The sequence below is a fragment of the Lissotriton helveticus genome, chromosome 5_1 (genome assembly GCF_964261635.1).
Source record: "Lissotriton helveticus chromosome 5_1, aLisHel1.1, whole genome shotgun sequence".
NCBI classification, from domain to species: Eukaryota; Metazoa; Chordata; class Amphibia; order Caudata; family Salamandridae; genus Lissotriton; species Lissotriton helveticus.
Genome location: NC_136065.1, coordinates 1,083,523,543 through 1,083,541,189, shown reverse-complemented (window position 1 = coordinate 1,083,541,189; position 17,647 = coordinate 1,083,523,543). Strand labels below are relative to the sequence as shown.

At 43.7% G+C, this 17,647-nt stretch overlaps 1 protein-coding gene across 1 annotated transcript in view; it reads left to right on the top strand.

Moving 5' to 3' along the window:
• ACTR1A (actin related protein 1A) overlaps window positions 1-17,647 on the top strand; it is a 262,729-nt gene that overhangs the window by 32,012 nt on the left and 213,070 nt on the right. Inside the window, exon 2 of the mRNA XM_078643654.1 lies at window positions 1,495-1,559. Coding sequence (XP_078499780.1) covers window positions 1,495-1,559 — 65 coding nt within the window. The remainder of the gene's footprint in view (window positions 1-1,494; window positions 1,560-17,647) is intronic.

Below are 17,647 nucleotides of genomic sequence, written 5' to 3'. Positions count from 1 at the left end.
ACAGTATAAAAAAAGGAGATATAACAACACATCCCATTGAATACAAACCACTTAGATTTCCAGATCTCCCCAGACCCGTGCATCCCAGTTCATCGCTCCTTCTCCGCCTAAAGGCAATGGGATGATATAAAGATCACTTAGAAATTGGCTTTCTTTTTAATCTTGCTTGCTTCGTATTTGGTGGCTTTCCTGCCTCTTCTTGTGTTTGTCTCTTCCCTCAAGCATAGCTAAACCTCTTGGAGGTGTTCAGTTGCTCTAAAGCCCTGCCTCCTGCTCTTGCCTTACTCCCCCGCTTCTCCCTGTCCCCTTATTTACATTCAAATATTTTACTTTTAGGGTAGTCCCAGCAGCTGCAATTTGCTACCAAGCCAAAATGGCCTGCCCTTACGCAACAGTCATTCTTTATTTATGATATTTATGTATTAATTTGTTTTACCAATGCTATTCAGCATCAGCAACAAGAGATTGTTTTCTTTTTGCTGATGATTTTCGGCATCGCCTGCTAGCACTGGCAGAGTGAAAAGATCAGCCAATGCCTTTCAAAGGTGAGGCCTATTGGCATTGCCATGCTTGTTTGGGCTTCTTTGTTGCAAGGAAAGTGGTCCCAGTACATGCATTTAGAAAAAACAGATAATTCTGAATAACGAATCACGAGAAAGAACAAACAAATCTTCTAATGGTTAATGAGAGATGTTATTTAATTACATCCTCATCAAAGCATAAATGTGACAAAAACTCTTCATTGTGAATATACACATATATACAATGTGCCCGAAGAAAGGGGAAGGGGTAGGGTAGGTAAGTGGTTTTGTGGTGAGGATTAAGTGAAAAGTTTCAGAGATTCAGTGTGGTCACAGTATTCGTAGTTGACATCCCACAGGCATATTACCAAACCACACAGAATAACAATCGTAATCCTAGCCCATATGGCTATGATTCTATATAACAATGATTCTGTTGTTCATGGATAGGAATTGGTGAAAAAAGTCAACGTTTCTACCCCTGACGCACGTAGGTTGAGTTCCACCTTACTGTGGGGTCTTCACCAGGACAAAGATGTGTGGTGGGGTTGAGGAGGGGCACCTAGGGTCAATGAAAAAGTATTTAGGCTAAAGAAAAATCACCTACTAAAAATTAAAAGCTCAAAAACTGCCAATATTTACCAAAGCCGCCACACTCGTCGCGTCGATTCAGAAAGAAGATTGAGCCCGTAGGCCAGTACTTGCTTAGATGTGGAATTCTGGCTTCTTTGGTTGAAATAGGAGGTTCCTAAGTGGGTGTGATCGATAGGGCTTCAATCTGTGGTACCACCAAAAAAGGGGAGACGGTAGAACCTCCCTGGGCAGCAGGGTGCTTAACTCACCTCACGTGCGCACACCACACATTAGTTACGAACTGGGACGAGAAAGATGGAATTGGAATAAAGAGGTTACCAGTAAGTAATCAACATGTTATGCAGCAGTTCTAACAACTGTTCCATCTATTTTTCTACAGGGTTCTGGTGTAATTAAAGCTGGTTTTGCAGGAGATCAGATACCCAAGTATTGCTTTCCAAATTAGTAAGTATATGCCTCTTTTTTTGTATTCATGTATCTCATACGTGTAATTAACTAATTGCCCAGGATTCAGCTTCAGAGCATTTAAAATACACACATTTCTGATATTACTCTTAGGCAGAAGCTTTGTATGGAAAGCGAAAATGCCATCGTGTCCTTGAAATAAACTTTGTCATTGAATTCTCTGGAAACTGAAAAGGAAGCGGACATAAGGAAGGACACAAAACATGTGGAGCCTGTCAGTGGAATTGATGTTCCCACAGCGTGTTGCGATGTTGATGATATGCCCTATTAGTGCGCTCTGGTACTGAGTAGGTCCAGGCCCAGAGATCAACAAAAGAGCCATTTCTTTAGCCTCGTCAACATTTTCAAGATGTACTACTCTGCTTGTAATGTGAATGGCAAAGAATTCCAAAACTTTGAGGCGAAATATGAAAATGTTACCCAGCCAGAAGTTCCATATGTGCGTAATCAACAACATCTGAACTGAAGAATGCAGAGGCTGCCTCTAGGCATTGCGCTCTCAAATGGGGTTTTGTAAGCAACACATTGTGTTGGGCACCATTCTCGCTGACTTAGTGAAAGCTGAAAATGTCAGCCACAGAATGTGCAGCATGCATGATGGACACATTCACAAACTCAGTTGAACAGGTACAGACGAATGAGGGGAGATAATTGAGGAAACAAAATTAGGCAGAGTAAGATCCTCACGTTCCTATTTATTGTATTTATACATTTAATTCTGAAGCAGGGGCCTCGCCAATTAGCAGTGGGCCGCTAGACCGAGAACCCAAAAATAAAACGGAAACAACATACTTATTGTAATTGCATTTTTACAGAGCTTCAGACCCTTGACGAGCTGACAGATCACATCATTGGACTGGTAGCTTTCTACACCATGGGAGAGTACATAGTGGAAAGAATGTTGTATTTGCAGTGCGATCTAGGAGGGAAGTGTTTTGAAGTCGTGCATGAGTAACCAGAGTGAGCTCTTATTCAGCACACACATTTCACATATTGTAGTTGGAGTGAGGTACACTGCTGTCCCTAACACAACTTTTAGGTGACTCAGAACCACCACTGGATTCAGAAGTCAAGATGAAACCTCTGCATAATTTTGAAGGGAGAGGAGAGAAGGGAAGAGTGAGAGCACCAAGAGTAGTCTTTATTTAGTATTGCATTTTGTAAGTTTTTGTAATGAGATAGTTGAATGCTTTAAAGTACCCATTCAGAAGGCTGGTGAGGGACAAAAGTAGGACCTGCAGGGAAGGTCCTCATTAAAGTAATCCAAGATACAAATAGTTTTTGTACAGCAGTACTGTATTAATATTTTAGAGTATCCAGTCTTAGTGAAGGGTCACTGTTCATTGGTTGCATGACCTTTTTATTTCTCGCTTGGCAGAACAGCTTCTGCTAAACCTTATGTGATGAACAGAAAAAGAGCTTCAGAAGGATCAATTAAGGAGGCCGTCATGTTGATACCCTTTGGTACAGCGTATGATTGGGCAGTTGTGTGCTGACACAAAAAAAGAGTGTTGTTTCTGTCTTGTGGGAAAGCTGAATGCAGTCCAATCAATAGTTTGGGCCAGAGGACTGATCTGTTTATTATTTAAACGTTTGACAAAACCAGTGGGCATGACTTATTTATTGTGTAAAGAATTTGTTAAATTATTAACAAATTGAGGGACAAGGAGTAATAAAGGTCCAGCATACACACTCCCAAGTACTATCAAAAAGATACAGAATATGCTGTTCCTGTTTACTGTCCAGTTAAACATCATTGGTGAAGCAAAGGTTGGTGGAAAAAGTTAAATTTTGGAGCAAAAGCCCTTACCCTTCAAACAAGGTAGCACCTTCATCATCGGGCATCTCCTCGTTGGCCGGCGCTGCAATGCCCAAGGGGGATCTTTGCTGGAGTTCTTTTACCTAGTTTGCAGTTAATAATGATAGATGAAGGTGAAAGATCTTATTTTATGAATGTGCAGATTGGTGAGGAAAGTGAAGTTAAAATTAACTAAGGACCCCCCACCCCCTATTTATTTTTTGGCTATCCTTGTCAATGAGCAAAAACAGAGTGGAATATGAAAGAAAATAATGATCCCTGTTATTCTCTATAAATGGTCAACATGTGTCTTGCTCTTTATTTAGTCAAAGATCTATGGCAATTCGTCAGGACCTGTATCTACCCCAATTTTCTTTTTAAACTATGATTCAATTATAGAAGTGTGTCCATATTTAGCAACCATCAGATTTGTGTAGAGGTAGGAGTGCCTCTTGTGAGTTGCGGTGATACTCTAGCTAAAACAACCGACCTAATCCCTATTAGGATCCGGCCCCTTTCCCTACTTTAATTATTTAAATGCATCTTACGTTTGCTTATTGAGTCTCTGTGCTTAAATTTCACTGGATGGTTAAGTGGGTGAATGAAAAATGTCTCAGTGGGTGAATGAACGCATTTACAAATAATAGAGTGCTTGTATGATGGTGAGTGCCTACATATACCAGTAACTGAAGAGTTATTTCACTTATAAGCCAGACCTATTGGCATCGCCAATTCGGTCTGTCAGTAATTCAAGCTAGCTGAATTGGCATTGTGACAGATTTCCTGAACAGACTGACAAAGTCACAAATTAAATTGAGAGGGAGTTGTTGCTTCCCATATTCAGAGCTGGAGAATATTAATAATAAACCCATCCTCAACCTTTTTCAATAAGAGATTTCTTCTATATTGCTTTTTGTTTTAATTAGTATTTTAATTGAGACTCAGTTAACAACATTAGAGAAAAAGAAAAAAATGCCAAGCCCCCATTTCCATAAACGCATTTATTACTTATTTAGACCAGAGAAAAAACACCTCTCCCACTACATATATAGGTGCTCGTCACCTGCTATGAACACAGATGTCTGGAAGCAGTTGACTGCAATAGTAGCAACCTTTCAGTTCGTAGGTGTATGATGTGTTAACAAATAGTCCTTAACGGGCCCCATTCGATATTAGGTTTGGGGGGGATGGTGGTGTAATAAAGTTCAAAGTGCTCATTACAGAAGGCTACGTCCTCCAACCACATTTTCACTCACGGGGCATGCTCCCTCCAAAAGCACAATCCACCCAACGTTTAGTCAGCAACAGGGCAACTAAAACAAAGTTCCACACAGTCCCTGGTACATCTACAGTATACCCCAAGAAAACCATTGTCTGCTTCTTCCCTGTCATATCGGAAAGTATATTAAATACTTTAATCCAGTACCTGCTAATAGAGGACACATCCAAGCCAGATGGGTAAAATTGACCTCTGGTGCAAGACATTTTGCACACTTCAAGTCTTCTTGCAGTTCTGCTTTATACTATGTAAGTAGAGTGTAACAGGTCTGATGTAGAAATGTAAATTGTATCAATCGCAGCCACCCATTGGATGGGGAGATGGCCTATCTGGTTGCAGCAATAGCCCCAGTCCTTTATGGTGATCTCACTCTCCAATTCGTCCTCCCATCTCGCCTTGGCCTCCTGCTCCACCCCAGGGCCCTCGGTTTGCAACTAAGATACAATTTAGTGACACCATGTTTATTAGTGAAAGTGTTGTAAGAGGAGTGTTTTACTGGGGGTTAGTTCCTGGAGAAATCAGTCTCATGCACTGCTTCAGGCAGAATAAACTCCAGAGTTCATTGGGGGATGCTTTAGTGATACACTGGCACTTTCCACTGCACTATGTGTTACCTCCTCTTCCCTATCTGATGAGGTTCATTTAGAACATTTGGTTCCATCAGGTTTGCGTAATTCAAAGAGACCCTAGTAATTAGTCCTGCTTCTGTTCAGAATTTGCTATCCTGTTCGGTTTCCTTCTTGGGAAGACCTTCTGTTTCAGAAGGCGGAGAGATTCTGCACCCCAATTATAGGGAATTTGAACCTTCATGGCTGAGACTTGAGTGGTTAAGCTGTATTCCTATTTCCTTCCAGAGGTTTTGGAAGTCATTCTTTCCACCAGAAGCCATTTGACTAGGTGATTGATCTTCAGCATCTTGGTACCCTGAGCATTCATTGGAAACTCTCACAGGGAAATCGAGACTCAACATGCAAGCTAAACCTAATGGTTTTGCCAATGCTTATTCACATAAGCTGGCTACAGAGTTCCATTTCTCTCAGGTAATTTCTGTGCCTTTGTCCCCATTGCGCTCCTCACCGGACTAGGGATTGCATAGACTGACCCTAAAAGGGGCTCTGAGTCATTATATTCATAGTATATTGTCTTTAGGAAAGGATAATGAGGTTAGTTGGTTTTAAAGCTCTTCAGCCTCATAAAGCTGCTACAAATCTGAGAGTCTCTAGGTGGTTGTCTTTGATTATTCTCTTTTGTTATGCACTATCCGAGAAGCAGGATCTGTAGTGTCTGGTAGTCACCCTGCCAGGGGCATAGTGGTAACATTAGCCCTTTTAAGCAGGTCCCCGTTCAATCTATTTCTAGATTAATCTTAGATGTATTTGTTTACTAATCACTATTGCCTTATTGGTGAAGAAAGAGAGCAGTCTCAGCTTGGGAGAGATAGTGTTTCAGTTCTTTCATTTTTACTCAGGTTCTTGTTTGTCCTCACCTTCCCTCATTGTTTCTGAGGAATTGTATCAGTTTTGCAAGCAGTTGCAATGAGTATCAACAAGTTGCATACCATTGTTAGTGTTCTTTTATTATTATGACAGAAGCTGCTGAAGATTCCGTTTGACCCAGCCGTCTCAGGAATTTGTTTTCTTGGTAATGTTTTTTTTAAATTTTTATCTAGCCTCTGTGCCGCCTCGATGATGGTCTGGAAAAAACTTGGATGAAAGAGGCCTCACTGACGTGTGGAGGCCCCTTTTTTTGCATGTGCTTCAAGGCAAAAGTCAAGAAGTACACGCTGTGGACTGTGTCCACCCACTAATTTCACAGGTTGGACGCCATCCCCCTGCCAAGAAGTTGGGCCACAGTGAATTATGTTGAATTTGTTCTGATGCAACTTGCAGACACAGGACATATTCAGCAGCACCTGCACTTTGACTGCTTTCCGTTCCAAGCTGCAATGAGCAGGCTGTTAGGGGCCTTTTTAGGTCTCGCCTACGCAGCGCTCATGCGCTGCATAGGTGACCTTTAGCCGTCGTGCAGCTCTTTTTCAAAGCACATGCTCTTGCTTGTGGCGGCATACAGATTCTGGAAGTGCGCAGCAGCATGCACAAGCACGAGTATGTGCTTTGAAAAAGAGCAGATGCGGGTGCACCCCTCTGCCTCTCTCTCCCGCTGCAGCCTGCACAGCTTTTTTTTTTTAAACTTTCAGCGGGAGGGATGCGCGCTTCTTTTTAAAACGGTCATACAAATATAAACTTGTGTTCCATTCACAAAGGCGATTGCAAAACTTACCATAGTGTTTTGTTCTGTGCATACTCTGCTTCACTAGTCTTTGGTTTTTGCAGGGTTCAACTTCTGCGTATGGAAGTCTTTTTTCCTTCCAGCAATAAATCACAGTTAAAGCACTATGATCCAATGTACGATTCCCTGAAAGTTGTCAAATTACACTTTCAAATTTGGAAAATTCAACTTTGTAAAGAGTAGCCAACAAGCTTCTATGGCAAAACAAGAAAGAAACACATTTGGGCTCTTACAGCCGAGATCGACCCGATCTCATTAAGACCAATAATTCTTCAGTGCCGTGCCCAGTCTGGTCTCCTCTCCTTACCAAAGTGAGCATGTGAAGATCATCCAGAAATCTCACTCTGCCTCGGTTTCAGCAGCATAGTGGGTGTGTGCAGTAGGGCGGGGCTCCTTGCATACAGAACGGCAGTACCCAAGATGGCCTCAGCCCACTGCCTTCTGGAACTTGAAGTCCAAAATCAAATAATGATATTTGCACACATTAGAGCCGTTCTGTGGTGATGTGGGCCTTTTCCCTAGCAAAGCCCTCTGCCACCAACATCAATGATCACCAACACCCAATCCACTGTTCCCAGATTTCCAAATGCATTTTGCCACGTATGTGCCTTGATGTAGTTTTCAGTCCGGCCTTAAAGGTGCGAAAGGGGTGATGAACCACAGGGATCTTGACAATTAGCATGTTAGATCGTATAATGGAACAAACTTGATCAAGGTTTATTGAGGTGAAGGGTGTACCGTAACACTGGCTTCACATAAATCATTGTTTTTACACATGACTGCCAGAACAGCATTCTCATATTCAGCAACTATACCAAAAAAGACTGTTGGTTTGCCATCCAAGGCGAATGGTACACAGCTGCTCTGGCCCCTTGGTAATAGCCCCTGGACAAGCGCTGATTCAACAGTTCAGTAGTTTCTGTAGCATTATCAGTACCAGAATAATGGTCAAACACATATTTTAACTGCTCCATCCAATCACCAGGAGTTTCCCCTTTCTTGTCTTTTTAATTAGAAATCTTGATCCAATCAGTTTTCCCAAAACATTCAGTAATAACAGCAGCTTTTTCAGTGGGCTTTTGTTGTGGCCAATAGACCTTGCTTAACAATAAATTTTTCGCTTGGCATAATAATGTATGCTAATTAACATTAGACCAGTTGTGTCTGTAACATTCAAATACAATTTGTAATTCTTCACAGAACTTTTGAGGCGTATCACATAAGCTATGGTATTGTTGCTTGATCTTCAACACGACAGAGGGGGATAAGGAGAAGTGTATGATGACTCAACCTCCTACTCCAGGGCCTGGGTACTCTTGCAAGGGTACAGGGGCATATGGTTTGATGAAGGTGATATCACTGGGGTCATCCCGGTCTTCTTGCCAGCCACAGTAATATATCTCTACCTCTCTCTCTACCTCTCTCTACTTCTCTCTACCTCTCTCTCTACCTCTCTACCTCTCCCTCTCCCCCCTCTCTGTCTACCTCTCTCTCTCTACCTCTCTCTACCTCTCTCTACCTCTCTCTACCTCTCTCTACCTCTCTCTCTACCTCTCTCTCTACCTCTCTCTCTACCTCTCTCTCTACCTCTCTCTGTCTACCTCTCTCTGTCTACCTCTCTCTGTCTACCTCTCTCTGTCTACCTCTCTCTGTCTACCTCTCTCTCTACCTCTACCTCTCTCTCTCTACCTCTCTACACCTCTCCACCAGTTGAATAGCGGGAAGCCCAAACCATCAGTATTTCAAATCTGCGCGTGAAACGTGGGTAGGATGAGCCGTTCAGCTCAGAAAGGTATTTCTTTTTACATAATTTGTATTTAATAGAATTGGGAAGCAGGAGAACAGTCTTACAGTTGAGATGGGAAATCACATTCACTGGAGACCGCTTTTGGCTTTAAAACCATTCAAAGATGACTGCAGCGTCTACGTGGGATGCGGTGGACTAAGTGGCAGCCGGAGCCCTAGCCCTATAGCACTGCTTGTCCTTTAAAAAAAAAAACAAGCATTGACGTAGCCAATATGTCTCCCCTTTGGGACCTTATAAGTCTTTAGTTGTTCAGTACAATATCCTTGGTGCAACAACATCAAGTGTTGCATGGCTAAACACTTATAAGGTGCCAAAGGCGAGACCTATTGGCTATGACAATGCTTGTTTTTATTTGAGATTCCAGCTGGACCCAAAACAAAGGCCGGATGTAAGGGACATTCTTCTTTTTACTCCAAAAGTATTCTGCCTGAGAGCTATCAAGAGCCCAACGCAATCGAATGAAAACAAAGGCACACAGCGTGTTATCACTTTACAAATACTTAAAGATACTCGTCCAGCAGTTTCCACATCCCCCTACAAGCTGGTCTCCAGGGTGAGTTTTGTAGTGCGATGCTATCAGCACCCCTGAGGTATGTGACCCAATTGAGCCAGCCCTTAAAAGATGTCTTAGCTGTATCTTTCCAGTTGGATAGGACCATTTTTAGGTTTCGCCCTGGCCGTAGCACTGCGAAGCAATGCTCCGCCCAGGGCGAAATCTTATGTCTTACACTGTGTGCTTTAGTTCAGCCTCTCTCTTCCATTGGCTAGCTCCATAAATGGAGGCTAGCCATTGGAAGAGAGAACTGTACGTCATTTCCCGAGGCGATTGGTGGGCGTTCCCGGCGATTTTTTTTTTTTCTCATCCTGCCCCTTTTAACACGTCATTGCGGCGGTGGGCGTTTACTTTTTTTTTTTTGGCCACCTTTTATTTTGTCATTTGCCCCGACCTCTGGTGAGTGCTTGCTGCTGTCCTGCCTTCCTCCGTCCCCCCTCCTGCTGTCCGTGTGCCCGTCCCCCCTCCCGCTGTCCTTGTGCCCGTCCCCCCTCCTGCTGTCCGTGTGCCTGTCCCCCCTCCCGCTGTCCGTGTGCCTGTCCCCCCTCCCGCTGTCCGTGTGCCGTCCCCCCTCCCGCTGTCCGTGTGCCCGTTGCTGTGGTGAGGTGTGCGTTTCCTTCAGCTTCTGGGGCGACTGTGGTGTTCTGGCAAAATCATTACTTGGGAACACGTGAGGAAAATTTTTGTGAAATCTCTGTGCGTGGGTAAGAAGCAGGCCACGAAGTCTCTTCGGCTATCCTGCTGTATGTCGGATTTCGGGTTAAAGGACACATTTATGAGACGTCTATTAACCACAAGCACAGCTACAGATCCCCCCACGCTGCCGGATGCCACTACACGCGCCAAGCTACCCCACACACCGGCTTCCATTAGAACCCTTGGGCCCGGGAGGGGAAGGCGTGAAACTGGTTTGCACTGCGAATGCATACCACTGGCAGAACACGCGCCACACGCACATATGTATAAAGTATTACAAATAAGAATTCCTGCTGCCACTAATCACACAAAGAGCACTTTTCCAGAGCTGCGCTACAGTGCGGGCTCTCACGGTTGTACCCCCTGGCAGGCCGCCTTAAACTCACAATAAAGAGTGAGTATGGAGCAGGACTCAGGGCCGGGACGTGCACGCACCAAGGGCGCCTCGTGGCGAGGGCGCGTGACTGCGGGCAACCCACGCCCTCTGGCCGCTTTATTCCCCTCACCTTCAAGGCAGCACCTTGGAGATGAGATAAGAGGCCGCGGCCTCGTTAATGATTGTGGCACCGCAGGAAGGGGCAGGGAAGGGCACGCAGGGCGGGGAGAGCAGCGTCTAAGGGCAACTAACGCACCACTGAGGCCAGTACGGAACGCTTCACGTCTGTTCAGAACCAATAAAGGTTCCGAAAAGCGCGCCAAATCGTCTCTGTGTTCACAAATCCGCCAAAACAAACTGCACGATTCGTTTCATTGCATTTGAACTGTTTAAATTATCTGTACATTTAGGGACACGGATTTTCAATGGAGGCCTGTGCGATGAAGTTACGTTTCACGTAGTAGAGTTTGTATTATTTTACTTTGAAATCCAGGCCAGTATCGCCAGCATGTGGACATCTGAACGTAAAGATACCCATGTCGAACAATCGGATGCACTTTGTGTTTGCCGCTTTAGAAGAAAGCAACCTTTACCCGTTTAGCAGCTGTGAAATAGTTACAACGGACAATATAACCTGCTAGAGGTGTACTGCGGTGCTTTAAAAGTTTACGACAAAATGCATCTGTCATCGGTTACCATTTACAATTATTTCACAGAACAAAAGCAAGCACGAAACTACTTAGTTAACTCTAGTGCCTTGTATTGTACAGATAAATTAGCATGAGTAAAATAGAGGCGCTAGAAAGGCAACAAAGATGCACTTTCCTTTCAGTAACAACTTGTTTGCAGAGAAAGATCCACTGTGGCGCCTGTTCCCATGTCGGCCGCCAGGGGGCTCTAACGCTTTTCCTTGCGTTTCATGGTCTTTCTTGTCACGCTGAGAGAGGGCTCGGTCCTATACCTCACCTCAGCTACTGAAGGCTGTCTCTGCAGGAGGGCACTACAAGAAGAGACCCGTCCTGGCTGCTCACACCAGGGAGAGAAAGAGAGGGGGCTGCAGTCCTCACATGACCCTCCGAAGGCGCGGGTAGTGTCTCGGGGGGCGTTTTGCTGTCACTTCGCATGGCACAGACATGCTAATGGACCGTCACCCCGGTCCTGCCGGATCAGTAGTTGAGATGTTACATGTGATGTTTAGAGCCTTCTGTCGATAGTCTCCATTTTCACTTAATCTCATTTTGTTTCTCCCCATACCATTCAATTACTCAATAATTCAAATCCAAACAACTTCATATATTTTGTATTTATTTGTATTATTTTGCAGTTTCATATAGCACGGTCTTGGCGTAGGGGCATTAGAGCAGTTTAGATGAGTATCAGACATTTTTACGTTTCGCCTGTCGAAAGCTGCGCAAGATTAAACTATTGGCATTGTAAATGACAATGCCATTTATTTATCTGTTTTCAAAACCAACACATAAATACAAATTTTGTCATTTACAATGCCAATAGCTCAAACTTTTCAAAAGGCGAAACCATTGAATTGTAAATGCTTGTTACTGCTGAGGTCAATAGTAGGTCTAGTAGATCCCTGTTGTGTTGCGAGTCAAGTGTCGTGGTCATGAATGCGGTGGTAAGGGTAGAGAACTCTGGCTTCAGTGTGCACCCCATCGCTTTTTTTATGAAAATGAAGATTTTGTCCCAGAAATGTTTTATTTTGGCGCAGTAGAAGATGAGGTGGGCTAGGTCTCCCTTTTCACTGTCGCAATTCCAGCAAGTGTCATTTTCCCTGAGACCTATCGCAGCTAGCCATCCCGGGGTCCAGTAGGTCTTGTGAAGAAGCCAACATTTTTTCTGGGATTTAGGCCATTGCGAAAGTAGTTTTCTTGTAGCTATCTTCTCCCTCTCTTCTCTATTCTCTCCTTCTCTTTCAGCTGTCCTGAATCTTCTAACAAGACATCAGAATGGGGTACAGTCTAACATGTATATCACCTACCTGTAACCAAACAGCTATAACCAAGATTGACTTGTACCCTGTAACAGAAAAGCGATTTTACCTGTATGAAAAACTCAATAAAATGCTTTGAAATAAAAAAAAAATACTTAAGAGAAACTGCGATTTGGAGGCAAGCTTTTGACTTTGTTCAATCCATGTGTATGATATTTGAATGCACTGAAATAATATAACGTGCATTCGTCTGTACGAGTAATTACATGAATAATTTAAATACCACACATTTTGTTAATATAATTCTTATATAGTGCTAAACGTCCCATTTTTGGTTGTCTGAGCTCTTTACATCATACGTGTACTTTGACAATAAATCATACTAGTGTGCCAATCAACGTACAGGAAGTGTTACATGAGGCAATGAAGGTTACAAGTTGTAGGAGCCACATATCTTCCTTACCATTAGGCATTGTATGCTAAGAGTTCATTGCATACAGTGCCTGAGGTGGTCTGTACTAATAAGACATTATTATTACCCAAAGAAATCCCTTTTAGCACCTTTAAAATAACAGATGGGAAAAAACAATAATGTCTAAACCAGGGCCACAGGATTTATGAGGCAGGAGAGGATCACAGTATGTGGAAGTGTTTACTAAATTATGTGGCAAGAAAATGCTACACTTTTTGTGAGTTTTGTTAAAATCTACAGACTATGCAGCAAATGGATTATGTGGCAAGTGCGGCAAATCCATTATTAGGCAGAAAACACAGCAGAATTGCATAGATCCAGTAGCTCTGGTCTGAAACCCATGTCTTGCAGTTTTCATGCAGTTCCTTTATGCTTGTTCATACGTCACTGTGGTATAGTAGAAGGATTTCAGTTTATGAACTGCAAGTAACAAAAGAATCTCGGCGTTAAAAACACTCACCTATCTTTGCAGGAGACACATTAACTCTCTGTGCTACTATGAGTCAAAACTGTGACTAGTCAAAATACAGATCTCTCCAGCAAGTAGTGCATTCACCACCAGAGTTAACTTAATACTTTTATTATTCCTTGAGCTTTACTGGACACACAAAGATCTCTGCAGCAGGTGCCTGTAGTGGACTGGGGTTTACTGCTTATATTTCTTCTAGGTTTATGCATATTTCTTTGGCCACATCATAGTATTAGAATCTTATGATGTGGTGTTCATTCCATGGTTTTAGATTGTTCACCTTTGGGTGCTAGGTAAGAGTCACTTGATAGCTGGCTGTTCATCCAGGCAGGCACAGGTGGTCGTGGTTCTTATACGTATGTAACTTAGATCTCCATCTGAAGACGTCTTATTCTTATGATTGCCCAATACTACAGTACCTTAACCCCATTAGACGTTTTAAAATGCAGCCATTGCAACGTATTAAACCAGAACAGATTTACTGTCATGTTTTTCTTCGTTGCTAGTTCCTTTGTGGCAGTTGGAAATTCCATCACTGCTGCACACCTTGACCTCCAGTTTGTGATCTTGGAATAATGTTTACCATTTCGAACACAGCTGTAAGAATCACTCACAGGGCAGCAGCAAGTCTGGAAAACCGTTTTTCACAGCTTGCCCAGCACCAGCAGCCTCGAAAAAACCAGCAGGAAACACGTAGAAAAATTTCCACCATGCGATTCTCTCAGAATGCTGCTCTGCAGGTTCTGGAAGATCCACATTAGTTGCACACCATTTGAAAAGTTGAGTAGCCAGAATGTTGGTCATTTTATTGCCGAGCCCTTGCACCTGGGTTAGCCCTCTTGCGCCTTGCCTTCTATTGGAACAGGAGCGTACACTGACAGAAAGAGAAAGAAAGAAGCCTGATGGGGATTACTGGCGGAATGAAATCTGCTGTATCTAGGTTTTTGTTCCAGCTCTTGGTAAATGCTACTAACCTAGCCTGACTTCTCCCTATCCTACTGCAAAAGAAATACTGCGTCTTATCTTTGGGCGAAATGGTGCTCCTGTAATGCTACAATGATTGGCATGTGGCCTGAATCCAAGGAAATGTTTCCAACTCCAAAGGTTACCACTACAGTCACCCAGGCCCCAGCCTTGCTTTCAGACTCCAGCTTCTTCAGAAGTAGGTGAGTGAACAAATTAACATGGAGAACCAGTAGACCAGCTGAGCCATTAAACTGACAAGTAATTCATGCAACAAAATATTCAAAGTCGTTTCACAAAGTCGTTTCACAATTCACAAAAGTGTATTTTGTTAAAATGCAGAAAAAGTTTACCATAATATTTTAGATTATATCACTGCATTGACAGGCATTTACTAGAAGTTGTAGCTTGAATTTAGTATGAACTAAGAAGCATCCTTGCCCCCTGCCCTGACAACAATGCTATTAATGAACTAAGAGGCAAGTCAATTGTCATTACCACCCTGTATGTGATTGAGATTATTATTATACGTGGAAAATCATTACAGGCTATTAAATCAAGCACAAGAGCTAGATTTGCGTAGGAACACACCAATTAGTCAATCAGGGAAGTGGGGATTTATCCCAGGTTTTCTGCCTAAACGTTGCATAATGCTGCCACTAGATGAGCATCTCTTTATTTCTCCTGTTTTACATCAAAGGTTAATGCCTTGTCTTTAATTTTTGACGCATGCGGTTGGAGCATAGGTTGCGGCATAAGGCACATGCAAGTCAATTATCATTTACACCCATCATATGGCCTAGTTTCTTATTACACATGGACCAACATTATAGTTTACTAAATCACTCATAGCTGAGTCCCAGTTAGGCGCCCATTTATTGCTGTATGTTTGTGAAAATACATTGACCATTATGTATGTTTGCACATGTCAATTTGACCCATTCGTTTGACGTTTGGGCAGTCCTACAGATTGATGTACACATGTTTGCCAACTTGTAGAAATCATGTGCTCATTTCTTCTCTCATCCATGCTGCAACTGTACATTTTCCGATTCAAATAAGACCTGTCTCACATAACCCCCTCTTGCTCCTCCAAATAAACAGAATCTGTAGCTATCTATATTTTTAGGTCTCGCCTGCGTGGGCTGGGCACATGCGCAGGCTCGCTGCGAGATTTTATGTTTTAGAGGGCTTTCATGTATCAGGCTTTAAGCCCCGCCCCTCTTTCCCATTGACCGGTGTCACTGTTTATGCTAAACGGTGGCCAGCCATTGGGAAAGAGGTCTGTGTGACGTAGACTTTTCTCTTTTTTGGCCATCCCACTTGGACTTATTCTATAATCGCGGTTTACTTTTTAACATTAAAAGTATAGCGCGGGTGCCGCGATTATAGCAAAAGTAAAGAAATAGATGGTTTTGTCTATTTCTTTACTTCTGGAATAATCGCGGCACCCGCGCTTTACATATAACATTAAAAATAAAGCGCGGGTGCCGCGATTATACCAAAAGTAAAGAAATAGAAAAACATCTATTTCTTTACTTTTGCTATAATTGCGGCACCCGCGCTTTACTTTTAACGTTAAAAGCTGGCCCGCGTGTGCAGTAAACATGCCGGGATTTGTAGTTCTATATTCCTCATCTCATGCAGGAGACTACAATATTCAGCATGCTTTGTGGTGGTGGATACTAAACATGACACGTGAAAACAGCCTCCTGTGTGTATTTAGAGTGAGGGGGCTGAAGTTACAGGGACGTTAGGGTGAGCTTCTCAGATAAGTTATTTGCGCTTTAACCCCACACTAAGAGTAGTAATGCGTAGCACCGGAGATTGCTATGTGCAACATACAAGTCAAAGACAATGGCAGAACACAAATATGAAAGTAGACACGGTTCTATTTTTAAACGTGCACCCGGGAGGGCTTTAAATAAGAATGGTTTTTATTTTTCACACTGATCCATATCTTCATTTTGGAATTACTGTAGACAATAGACCCAGCTAAAAATGGTGCACTTCGTCAATCTTTAGACATGGCCTCTGAACTGACTTCCCTCCCTTCCTCGTACCAGGTCACTTCAGAACAGTAAAGGGCTATGAACTCTGAAAGGGATAACCGCCACAAACCAGACAGGATTGCCTTTAACCATGACAGGCAGGCAGGCCACTTCCTCTGAGACACCCCATAGCCAGCAGCAGCTGGGAGATCTCTGCCTTTCACTCGGGCAAAACCCCTGGTGGCGTGGGGAAAGAAAAGTCGAAAACGGGACCTCTGGGTTAAAAGCTCTGACCCGTACTCTCTACACTGCTGGCACCGCCCCTAGCATTGGCACATTAGAGGGCCGGACTCAGGGACTTAGAGGGCGCTGGCACAAGGAGGCAGGGAGCTGGCATAGAGGTACAGGAACTCTCCGGCATAGATTCAAAGCGCACTCCGCATGGCAGACGGCTAGCATAGGTACACGGAGTGCTCCGCATGGGCACACAGAAGGCCTCTCGGTTACAGAGGAGGCTCAGACACAGGCGCACAAGATAGTTTGGCATTGCATTGAGGAAGACCGTGACGTAGCAGATAATAAGACACCCATATGGAGGTGGACAACATACACAGGTACAGAGGAGAGGCAAGGAACGGCATGGTACAGGAAAGGACAGGCACACTTGCAGACAACAAAGACTAGCACCGACGAGCCAGTTACGGGTACAGCGGAAGCTACAGTACAGGAGGAACAGGGGAACGGGGAAGTTCTGCCGAGGGTATACTATAGAACTAAACACAGGCACAGCGGAGACCTCTGCATACGTATTTGGAAGCATAACCACAGGCACAAGGGAGGCCTTGGAACAAGTAAGGAAATGAGGTGGGAAGAGGAGGCAGTTCACATTAAGCACCGCAGCTCTCTCCCATCAACCCTTGCTCATTCTGTGACACCACGGGTCAGATATCCAGGAGCTGTAATTAGCAAATCCCAAAATACCTCTTATTCCGGGCACTTCCTGTTCCAGGAGATGGTAGCCAGGACGGGCAGAGGGAGGGGCGGGTGAGACAGCTGCACGCCCCGCATCACCACGACCACCTGCCCCAGTGCTGCAAAAACCATGAGAATTTTTTTTTTTTAAAACAGATTTTATTCGTCTGCACAAATACAAATGCATAGCCCCGAGCTCCGGAGTCTATTGCACACAGCAATGAAGCAAGTATAACATCATTAGACATTTTCATGAAACGCAAACACCCCCTCCCACCCAATCCCTCCCCCCCAGGTTGCGCTGCTATCGTACACTACATTGCAAAGAAAAAGTAATGTAAACAGTGAATACACGCCACTTCCATCAGAGCACCACAGATGTACCCCAGCAACCCCCATCAGTTAAGTTGTCGGAAGGGTATCACTCTCCGGTGGGGCAACCAAGTCCAACTCC